Source organism: Solanum verrucosum, unplaced genomic scaffold (assembly GCF_900185275.1).
Source record: "Solanum verrucosum unplaced genomic scaffold, falcon-dt-bn FXZP01000038.1, whole genome shotgun sequence".
Taxonomy (NCBI): domain Eukaryota; kingdom Viridiplantae; phylum Streptophyta; class Magnoliopsida; order Solanales; family Solanaceae; genus Solanum; species Solanum verrucosum.
The window spans coordinates 2,708,336-2,720,343 of record NW_026020564.1 but is presented as its reverse complement, the minus strand read 5'-3'; the positions used below and the strand labels follow the sequence as shown (position 1 = coordinate 2,720,343).

Sequence of the window (12,008 nt, the reverse complement as noted above, 5' to 3'; positions counted from 1 at the left end):
GGCCACATAAGCACCTAGTAGCTCCCAAAATCTTACATTGGATTAGTTGTACAGAACCTAAGCCTATCTCAAATTCATACTTTGGAATAGCCACAACACTAGCAAGCCCATCTAGGAATCTCACCTCGGGTCACTTATAATGAAAAGAGGAAAAAGGGGGAGGGTTCTGAATGAGTCTAGCCAACCACTCACCAAAACTGACCAACCAAAGATACTAAAATGGCACCCTAACTAGGAAGGTCATATCTAACCCAACCTCAAGACCAAAAATTATCCCCGTGGCTCCGAAAATCAACCTCCAAAGAAACTCTAGCCCAAACCTAGGAGAAGGCTTCTCAAAATTAACACTAAGGTCATTCTAGTCTAAGCTCAACTCACATGCGCAAACAAATATCAATAAAACATGGATATCTCAATCATTACACAAAATAACCAAAATAAGGCTAAGGTAACCTAATCATGATGTAAACCCCAAAACATGCTTGAAATCAATCCCACACGTAGATAATTAGCATGCTAGCATATTCACAAAAAGATCTATGGATAGTAAGTCGTAGCCTACCTCAAAGCTGATCACACATACTCCAAAATATCTAAATGGAAGCATCTCCATTATGAGAAGCCTATGAATGCTGGAATGCTATCATATTAATGATCTCGGAGTCAATACGGTCATTTTGACACCTAATTTTCAATAACTAAAGACAAAACTAAAACAAGCCAAAAATGACATTGTGGGACCAACGTAAGGAATCCAAAAATTGGTTCCATCAATGGATTCTTACTAGCTGAAGGAGCTTGTGCTAGGAAAACAGGTAGAATTCGAGCTTTGAAATGCCCTGAAACATATCATGTATTAAAACTTTTGATAATTCAAAAAAATCAAAACAAAAAGGATTCGAGGGGAACTTACGAATTTAATGCGCCAAAAATGATCCCACCAACATCCCGAAACACTGCCCCAAATATTCAAAGAAATAATCAACAATTTATACTCCTAATCAAGCTCTCAAAGATGTACTTATGGAGGAACTAGTATAGTTGAGCTGCTGAAAAATGTAGAAACTAAATATAACATCCACCACGTTACTCATCTTGATCGCGGGACCCATGGGTCGTGGTCCCAATGGTCAATTACTGTCTAGGACAACTGGTCCTTCATTACGATTGCATGGGTAAACACTCACAACTGAAAAAACCAAGAACAAAGTCCTACACGAACGTGAAAACGAGCTCGCGAAGGCCAATTTCATCAGATTTTGCGAAAAGTGGCTCAAGGCACACGGGCGTGAAGAACAAATTGAGGAACACCAGCAAGGGATGCACTTGCTCAAACAAGGAGTTGGCAAAATGTACAAATGGAGGTTAGGGATTCATTCAGAATCTCGTTCATATAAATGAATTATGCTACCCCACAAAGTTCGGCATTCCGGACTCAACAGAGAGGTCAAAATATTAAACAGAGGTCGTCTTGATAAAAATTAGGTCTCACATCCAAGGCATCGTTTACATCAAATTCCACAAGGTTGCTCGAAATAAGTTTGGAAGCCTCAGAACACGAACCAAAGGTCCTACTAAATCAAACTCGACGTTCCATAGTTAATGGAACCACTAGAGTTGTATTCTTAGACTATTTATTTGAAGTTTTGACTCAATTCAAATGTTCAAGTTTTAAAAGTTCTAAAACACAAAAACTAGATAAACGACTATGTGATCGAACTGTCAATTCCAGCAAGTCAAAAATGACTTGAGGTCACTATAGAAAAACTCTAAATGCCAAAAATATCGCAAAATGTAGAAAATGACCTACAGGATCATTACAACATCCACTACTAAAATGAATTTTGTACTCAAAAGTAAAGAGGGAAGAAGTACCCGAAGTCTCGAACATGTAGGGATACCAGGTCTGGAAGTCATTCTTGGTCTCCCAGGTAGAAATCCTCAACCGGTTGATGCCTTCATTACACTATAGCCACATGAATCTCCCTCGAATGCAATAGTATGGCATCTCTAGCTAAAATAGCAACTAGCTCCTCCATGAAGGTCAAACGATCATCCAACTGGACTGAGTCATATCAAAGCACATGGGATTCTTCAGGAACATATCGGTGAAACAACGACACATGGAAACATGGATGGATAGTCGAATAAGAAGGTGACAAGGCCAACTTATAAGCAAAATCTCAAACAACTCAAAAGATTTCCAAAGGGCAAATATACTTGGGGTAAGCTTGTCCGGCCTCCCAAACCTCATAACACCTTTCAAGGGCGATACTCGGAGAAAGATAAGATCACCTATACCAAACCTCAAAGGAAGAAACTTTCAGTCAACATCACTTTTATGCCTTCTTTGAGCCTCTTGTAGCCTATCTTGGATCACAAGAACTTAAGCCAAAGCATCATGAAGTAAGTCTGTAACACACGACCTAGGCTACAAAGCCCTAAACCACGCAATAGAAGATAAAAAAATGTCTACCATACAATGTCTCAAATGGGCCCATCCAGATTCTCGAATGGTAGTTGTTATAAGAAAACTTGAACAAAGTCAAAAACTGATCCAACTACCCTCTGAAATCTAACACAAAAGCTTGAAGCATAATATTGAAATGCTCTTTGAAAGGTAAAATTAAACTGAGATCCTCTATCAAAGATAATAGACATCGTCACCCTATGAAGATGAACAACATCTCGAACATAGATACATGCTAACCTCTCAACATTGAAGAAAGATTGAACATGCAAGAAATGGGCCGACTTGGTCAATCATTTATGATGACCTAAATGTTATCAACACACCGAGAGGTCTGTGGCAACCCCAAAATGAAGTCCATAGTGATCTGCTCCCACTTTCACTCAAGAATGGGTAGTATCTAAAACTCATACCATGCCTCAAATGATCGGCCTTTGCCTGCAGAAAACAAGATAATAAACTACATGGTCCGATATATCCCTCTTATTTCGCTCTACCAATTATGTTGCCTCAGAACTCTATACAACTTAGGTGTGTTTGGTATCGAATATCTGGAGTAGTGTGCCTCTTGAAATACTGTCTGAATAAAATACCAACTCTAGGAATAGAAATATGGTCTTCGAATCTCAAAACACCCTCAGATTCTAAAGTTGCCTCACCACCAGCATTAGTGCTCAAAGCTTGATCATGAATCACCACAGAACCCATATCCTTAAACTATCAGGCATGAATCTACTCTAATAGAGTGGAGTGAGCCTCGACAAAAGCTAGAATTCTACTAGGATCATAGATATCAAGACGAACCAACCTTTTGGCTAAGTACTTGATGTTCGAGGCCAAAGGTCTTTTGCAAAACAGAAAGGAAGGCCAGACTCCCCATGTTCACCACTTTCTAGCTCACAACTTCCACCATTACATTCGTCCAGATAATACAAAATGGAGAGGTCATAGTCATTTAAGAGCTCAATCCATCTACACTGCCTCAAATTAAGGTCTTTCTTGCTCAAAATATAATAAAAACTCATGTGATCCATAAAGATCTCACAATGAACTCCGTACAAGTGGTACCTCCAAATCTTATGCGTAAAAACTACTGCTACCAACTCCAAATCATGAATAAGGTAGTTGCCTCAAATTAAGGTCTTTCTTGCTCAAAATATAATAAAAACTCATGTGATCCATAAAGATCTCACAATGAACTCCGTACAAGTAGTACCTCCAAATCTTATGCGTAAAAACTACTGCTACCAACTCCAAATCATGAATAAGGTAGTTGTGCTTGTGCACCTTATGTCTCCTTGACACATATGCAATAACACGACCCTACTGCATCAAAATATAATCCAAACCAACTCTGGATGCATTACAATATATTTTAAACCCCTCATCCTCAACTTGAAAAGTCAAAATAAGAGCGGTGGTTAGAAACTCCTTGAGATTTAGAAAGCTCGCCATACACTCATCGCACCACTCAAAGGGGAAATCCAAGGTAGTCGGCCTAGTTAACTCCTATGTTATAAAAGGAAAGTCCCCGATGAACCATTTGTTGTAGCCTATCAACCCAACAAAACTCAGAATATCTATCCAGAGGTGGGCCTAGCCCAATCTCAACTAACTCAATCATCGTTGGGTCCACCATAATCCCTTCCTCGGACACCACGTGCCCCAAAAATGCCACAAACTCAAGCCAAAAATTGCACTTTGAGACTTGACATAAAGTCATTGATATCTGAAACTTTGGATCACAATCCTCAAATGTTGTTTGTGCTTCACCCTATAACGGGAGTATATAATAATGTCATCGATGAACACAATAACAAAGGAGTCTATAAAAGGCTTGAACACATGCGTTATCAAGTCCAAGAACGTCGTTGAGGCATTGGTCAACACAAAATACATCACCATGTACTTTTTATTACCGTAACAAGTCTTGCAGGCTGTGTTAGGGATGTCCTCCACCCTAATCCTCAGCTGATAATAATTGAATCTCACATTAATCTTAGAAAACATAGCGGCACCCTGAAGCTTATAAAAAAGTCATCAATACGAGACATTAGGTACTTATTCTTCATTGTTATCCTATTCAGCTGCATGTAATCATTACACATCCACACAGACCCATCTTTTTCTTTATAAATAAGACATGACCACCCGACGGTGAGACACTCACTATAATAAATCCCTTACCCAGAAGATCCTAAAGTTGAATATTGAGCTTTTTAAGCTTAATTAGTGCCATACAGTAGGATATAATAGAAATGGGACAAGTGCCCTACTCAAAGTCAGTAGCACTCAAAGAAGGCTAAGAAGGTTCGTAGGAAACACATCTGTGAACTCTCTTACAACGGGAACCAAATCGACTTTAGGGCCCTCTCTACTAACATCACAAACAAATGCAAAATTGGCCAAACACCCACTGGATACTAACCTCTGGCCCCTAACATAAGAAATGATCCTAGTCGGTGTGCGGCAACCAGAACCATTCCACACAATTAGGGGAATACTAGGCATGGCTATAGGTAAGGGGATAAGAAGTACATGCCTAAAATAACATCAAAGTCAAGCATTTCAGGAAATATAAGGTCAACCCATGTTTTACACTCCTAAACTGTCACCACACAGGCTCTACAAACCTTATCCACTACTAAAGAATCACTGATGAGAGTCGATACACCTAACGGAACTAAGGACTTAGAATGCAACTCCAACCGAGGACTAAAATAAATAGATACATACAAATAAGTAGAGCCTAGATTTAAAAAAAAGCAAAAGTCGGCAGACGACAAATTGAGATCGTACCTACACTCCCTGAATTTTAAGCCTCAGCCTCTGACCTAGCCAGGAACCACAAAAAAATGCCCACGTCCACTATCAGATTGGCTTTAGATCTCTCACCTACTGTACCTATCTAAGTACCTCTTCGAGCACCTATCAGACAACCCCTACGACCTTGAGCAGCGCCTTTACTTGCAGGAACCACAACCCTGCACCTAGGGCAATCTCTAACATAGTGGCTGTTGGGAAAGGCAAGGCACTAACAAGAATGCCCGACAGGATAACAACGGAATAATACTCAAGTCTAAACTTTCCCTTTCAATTTGAACCAAGAGAAGACAAACTAAATCAAACAATATGAAGAATGGACATCAAGTATATCAACCAAACTAAAATAATAAGACAAGAATAAACCAATCACACGAGACACAGAGATTTATGTGGAAAACCCTTCGATGTGAAGAGTAAAAAACCACAAGGACCAAAAGCTCCACTATAAACACCAAGAGTTACAAAATTGTTCTCCAAAATTGGCCACAAAACAAGTGTCAAACAACGAGCAACAACAAAACAAGATTGCACCAAAACTAGAGAATTAAAGGAGAGATTTCACCCAAAAGGAAGCTACTGTTCACGCCCCAAAATCAGAAGCTACAGATATCCAAATCCGATCTTCACCGTTGAATTACAAGAACCTGATTCTGAAAACGCCTAGGTCAAATTTAAGAATGATCCAACGGTTGACGAAGCGGTAAACTCTGTTTGAAGCGGACTGCCTGAGCAGAAAATTTCTTGAAGCAAAAACGGATTTTTTCTCTCTTTCTCTCAATCTCTTAAACGGATATCTCTTGATTTTTCTCTCTTGTGTTTCTGAAAATAAGACATAAATAAGCCTTATATATGCCACATAATATTGGGCTTATGGGCTAAAGTGGGCTGATCCTAATAAGACTTTTATTTATCCACATAGGAAGGGAAAAAAAGATCCTAAACCCAACAGTGGCCAACCTCTATTTCCCCAAGGTCTATAAGGAAGACTATCTGATCCACGACCTACCCAAGCCTTTACGACCCAAAGTCTAGAGTGAGGCCAGTTCGGTTGCAATACCCCAGGGGCTGATAAGCATGCTGACCTTTGCCTGAAAAGCCCCTATTACAAGATTGGGACCCATTGTAGCTACCTTGAAAGTGAGCCCTCTTATCGTTGCTCCCACAGGCCTCACGATAGAGCTCCAACATAGTCCTAGCATGCTCAACTACATCTAAAAAGGACCTACCTACTAATGTCAAGGACTCTAAAGCAATCCAGAGCAAGAGTCTCAAACCTTGAAGAAAACATCAAACTCTTTCCTCCTCTATGGGAAGAATCATAGTGGCATGTCCGGAGAGCTCATGGAAACATGTCTCATACTCTGACACTAACATGGTGCCCTACTCCAGCCTAGAAAACTGATCCCTAAATCTTTCCTTGATGTTGCGAGGTATGAAGTTGGCCAAGAAGGCCTCAAAAAAATGTACCCAAGTTAGGAGAGGTTATCCAGCTGGTCTACACTTCATATATACAAACACCACCACTACTTGGCGGGTCAGTCTACCTGATAAGACATGTAGTCTGCCCTCTAGACTCAACAAGGACTAGTGTGTATAATCGATCATGGAAATTGGTCAAGAACTTGTGAGCATCCTCATTTGTAGTCCATGAAAACCTTGGAGGAGACATTCTCAAAAATTGGCCTAGCATTTTATTCTCCTCAACTGACATGGCGTCTTCGACTACTATCAGCTGAGCCACCAGAGGTGCTGATGGTACCTTTACCTGGGGTGCCACAACGACATCTTGTGCTCCTGCACTTGCTGGGGTCTATTGCATACACCCTAACACCGCTAGAAGCTGAGCATTGACCATATGTATCCCGATGCAACTGCAAGCCTAGGTGCTGGTTGGGCTGGTCTTGGGCCCAGTAGTTTTGGAGGAATAGGCGTCTGTTAGGGCTCAATGACCAGATCAGGGGTCACATATCTACCCTAATTTCAGGGGGGTGTTGCCGCTCGTGCACAACCTCAGGGTCGACCTCTAACTCTACCCCTAATTGGGCTCTATTTGTCGGACCAGGAGAATCGTCCTATCTGTGGCACCTCTCCTACGCTACATCTTTGAAAGAATGAAATGAATGAGAATTTTAGAAACACACAGGACTAAGGACACATGATATAGAATCAAATGAAATTAGAATCTTCTTAAAGATGACCTATAGCCTCCTGAAGATAGAATACAAACGTCTCTGCACCGATCTGCAGGACACTACTAGACATTAGCTTCGCACTATCTGCATTGGTGACCTAGGACTATGATACCAACTTGCCACGATCCAAAAACTAGGGTCATGATAACACCTACTAAGACCCTCTAGTAGATAAGCCTAAAAAGATTTATCAGAATATGCCATAGGATGATGAATATCAAAAGAGGCCTCCATATTTTTGACTAACCTACTAGTTGTGCAAGAGTTATAATGTATGTATTATTTATTATGTGAATTCATAATGCGAGGAATTGATCCTCCCCACAACCGCACAAAAGCAAAAAAAAATTCTTGATGAAAATGGACTCTCTTTGGAGGCAAGGGGCATATTATGCATGAACAAGCTACAACTGACCAACTTTTAGAGAAGGGTGAAGAAACATTTATGCTGGACTTTGATCCTCCCTGAGTGGATGGATTCCATTTTTTTTAAAAGGAAAAAAGAAAAAAGAAAAGAGAGAAGGTCATGCAAAAGCATTGGTTGGTAAGTATAGTACTTCTTATTCTAGTAAAAAAAAATATGTATGATATCACTGATTTCTCTGTTTAACTTTGTCAACATATAAAATAAAGGCTTTGATCCTTAAATAAACATACATATATTAAGACAAATCCATTAAAAGGAATGCCCAAATAATGCTCATGGAGTAACAACGCCCATAAACTTAAAAATCACAAAATAGACATAATCCATGCCAAGTAATCCACTTTGTGGCAGTTTTATTTCTTTAGGTACTTCTTATAATCCCCTCTTCTCCCATAGTAATTTTGTTTATGGCATTCTTAATTGGATAAGACGCCTCCATTGCAATTCCACATTTGCCAGAATTTGTGGCTTCTATATTCTTCTCCATTTTGATGTAGCCATCTTCCCCCCAATTAGTGCCCCATGAGTTCCTGACGATCCAATAGTCCACTCCATTTTCTGTGCCATAGCCAACCACCACCACACCGTGGTCCAATTGCGTTCCGCATTTTCCAGTAAATATGCCCTGACGACATAGATAGACGTATTCAAGATTTTAAGTCAGCAAATGCAGAATACGGAGTAATATATTCACTATGATTTCAGGAATAAAATTTTAAGATGATAAAATATACGAAAATTTATCACTACCTCATAGAGTATCGAGGTTGGTTCGAATAAACTCTTGACTAAAGTATCACCAAGCAATTTCAAAAAAGAAAATAACGGTTGAAGCATAATTAAATATATTGTTGGTGGTAGAGTCATTTTAATATCAAAATACTGGAGTGCAATAGATTAGTGGACATAAAAGTGAAGATAATATGTAGTGTCATTATTCTTTATAACTCATGTGATCATTAAGACACTTCTTATTGAACGAATGTGCTTTTTTGATAGAGCTTCAAAATCAATATTTTATTCAAGATGTATTGAGTATACAATGTTGTCAGACTGTATTTTCTAGAAAAGATATTATATTATTGCATAGGTGTATATTCTACCGTAGAGGACCTAGTGAACAAAATATCTATTCCTTTAACTTGAATAGTTATTTTTTATTTTATTTTTCAACTGTAATTCATGATATTTTGACCTAGATATACATTTTCTCAAAACTCTTTTAATGCTTCATTTTGTATAATTTTTTTTTGTTTTCATAGGTATGAGAATAACGAAGTAATGAACTTTATTTACTATAACAGTTAAAGAAAAATTTAATCTTATAAAAAGCTTATGAATATGTACCGAGGAGTAAAGCTGAAAAGCCCTGCCTGAAGCTTCAATGGTTACGCTAATAGGTTGATGCGCTACAGCCTTCTCAAGTGCCTTTTCATTTCCTGGCACGTCTTCATAATCATCTATGCTCACAACCTTTGCATTCTTCTGTCACATTTCAAATTAAATTTATGAGTAAATTGAACATTTGAACTCTGGTCAATTGAACATCCGAACCCATGATAGAATATTTTATTATAGTAAAATCTCTCTAAATTAATATAGGCGGAATCATAAAATATTATTATTTTATAGAGGTATTATTTAATCGATAAATTAATATTTATTAATTTAATGAGTGTTTCGACACTGAAAAAATTGTTCAGGATGAAATCTCAAAGAAATTGAAAAAACCCACTTGTGAAAACGTCATTCATGAACTTGAGGTCATGATTAATGATCTCGGTACCGCGATAAAATGGACGTTAAAGTTGTGGGTGAAAATGATACATGTTTAGAGGTACAGAGCTTAGAAAAAATTGTGGATATCATTGGAAAAACAATGTTGACGATAAAGTTGAAGATAATACAATACCTTTGAAACTAGTTACGCATAAAGAAACATTTGCATCTAAAACTAATCACAATTTTATGGTGCAATTAGAAAAGATAACACCAAAACTTTTGGATGTAATTAGAAAAGTTAGAGATGAACTTCAATTAGTTTAAATTTTAACAAAAAAATAGAACATAATCGAATCATATTTCACTAAATTTTCTTAGATATATTTGTATTTTTAAGGAATTATTAATTTATAATATTAATGGATCATATATTTATATAGGGGTCTTCTGAAAATATATTATCTTATTATCTTATCGAAATGAGTGAATTTTTCCATTGGCCCAAGCCGGGACGGGAGGAAATTATTATCTTAGAGAGATTATTAATTAATCGAATATTAATTTAGTGAGGTTTTATTATATGCATATATATTAGACACTTTCTATTCAAATTTTAAAATAAACTCGTGCATGTGTTCTCAGGCACTATTGTGTAGATTAATTAATCACCTAAGATATGGTCAAATACTCAATTTGAACGGACTATAATTTGAATAGCTAAATGAAATTTACTGATGTATTCAACGAAATTAATAAACCTACCCGAACAAGATCACATTTGTGGTCGATGCCCTTGTAAGGATAGTGAGATTCAGTGTCAATACCACCAATGGATATGATAAATTGAAAAGCATAATCCATAAGGCCACCATTGCAACCATCATTATACATTGTGTCACAATCTACTAATTCTTGCTCAGATAAGGTGATCATTTCTCCTGTTGCTATTTGGTTTATGCCTTCTACTGCAGCTACTGTTGAGAAGGCCCAACAGCTCCCTGTAAATCAAATTGATCAAAACACCTCTATCAAAGGCACATAGTGATAACAATGCTAAGTTATTAGAGAAATCACACTTTTTATTTATATAGATTTAATTATTTTTTTGTGTTTTCAACACGCTACACTATTAAAAAGAATCACTATTTTTCCACCGAAAATTGTTCAGTAACTAATTCCACAGATATTTTTGATTGAATCGATCAAAAATATCTATTTCCCATCATGTATTTGTCCAGTGAGCTGGTTCGATGTTAAATGAGTGAAAAAATCATGTTCTATAGCACAAATTTCTCACTAATTCCCGGTGGAAAAAACTTTTGTTTATAGTAGTGGTGCGAGCATGATTCTTTTTGATAAGCAAAGTATGCATGTGGAGATCCATTTTTTATAATGGATGACAGCGTGACTCGAATGCATGTCTCCTAATATCATGTCAGATAAGATAATCTAAAAGTTTAAGCTATTAGAAAGAATATATTTTAGTTACTTAAAGATATTTTATAAAAAAGGTTACATCCTACACTTATAGCAAGTATAAGAATAGACTCGAAAAATAAAAAAGTATAGTTACCACAACTCCCTTGGTCCTTAATAGGAGCAACTGCACCTTTCTTCCTCCAATCAACCGATTCCGGTACATGATCGCTAGCCCGAAAAACATAACGATGGCTAGCGTTCTTAGACTTAACAAGGCGGCGCCTAGCATCACTCCTCGTGCCCAAAAACATGGTCCTGTATTCCTCGTTCGTGAGATCAGCAAATCGGTTCAATCCTAGCACATACGTCTGATTTTTCGAGTTGTTATGTTCCTCGATGAACCTCAAATTTTTCCCCTTTTCTCCTAGCCCATTATATATTTTACCGTGCTCTACCAACCATATTTCATATATACCTTTTACCTCCTCATCGATATGATTATTGCTGTTGTTATTGTTATAGAACATGTCATTTGCATTGGTTAAGTACGCAAAGAAGATGAGGAGAGAAGTGGTTATTACAACTATAGACATAGTTGAAAGTGTAAGGGAAAAATTAACAAAAAGGGCTAGGAGACTAGTAAAGTGGGGTTGACAAGTAAGGGAAGTAGAAACATTTTTTGGCTTATAAAGATGAAAAAATGGATATAGTTGATATTTTCTTACATTATCTTGGGCCAATTATTGAAAATACTACCAAACACTATTTCTAATTTCTTGACCACTAGGCACTAGTTGTAACACTTTGGGGTTTGAGAAATTTTTTGTTAAAGAATCTTTTATTCATGTGCACTAGCCTATCTCCATATGTCCATATATACATCAAGTGGAAGGTTTAGGAATATAATTTTCTGTAACCATGTCTAAATAATTAATACTTATTGTTCTAGGGA

At 37.5% G+C, this 12,008-nt stretch overlaps 1 protein-coding gene across 1 annotated transcript; it reads right to left on the bottom strand.

Annotated features, from left to right (window-relative positions):
- Positions 1-8,276: 8,276 nt before the first annotated feature.
- LOC125810320 (zingipain-2-like) lies at positions 8,277-11,652 on the bottom strand. The gene is made up of 4 exons (XM_049489827.1): positions 11,211-11,652; positions 10,400-10,635; positions 9,263-9,400; positions 8,277-8,540 (listed from the first exon to the last, which is right to left on the bottom strand). The coding sequence occupies exons 1-4, from the start codon at positions 11,647-11,649 to the stop codon at positions 8,277-8,279; spliced, it is 1,077 nt and encodes a 358-aa protein (XP_049345784.1). The 5' UTR covers positions 11,650-11,652.
- Positions 11,653-12,008: the final 356 nt, after the last annotated feature.

What these genes read in the sequence shown, in the direction of transcription:
- LOC125810320 (XM_049489827.1), bottom strand. Translation starts at nt 11,649, where the DNA reads ATGTCTATAGTTGTAATAACCACTTCTCTCCTCATCTTCTTTGCGTAC. An exon ending in TAAGGACCAAGGGAGTTGTG is followed by an intron (nt 10,636 to 11,210) that starts GTAACTATACTT and finishes TTTGATTTACAG; the next exon opens with GGAGCTGTTGGGCCTTCTCA. An exon ending in ACAAATGTGATCTTGTTCGG is followed by an intron (nt 9,401 to 10,399) that starts GTAGGTTTATTA and finishes GAAATGTGACAG; the next exon opens with AAGAATGCAAAGGTTGTGAG.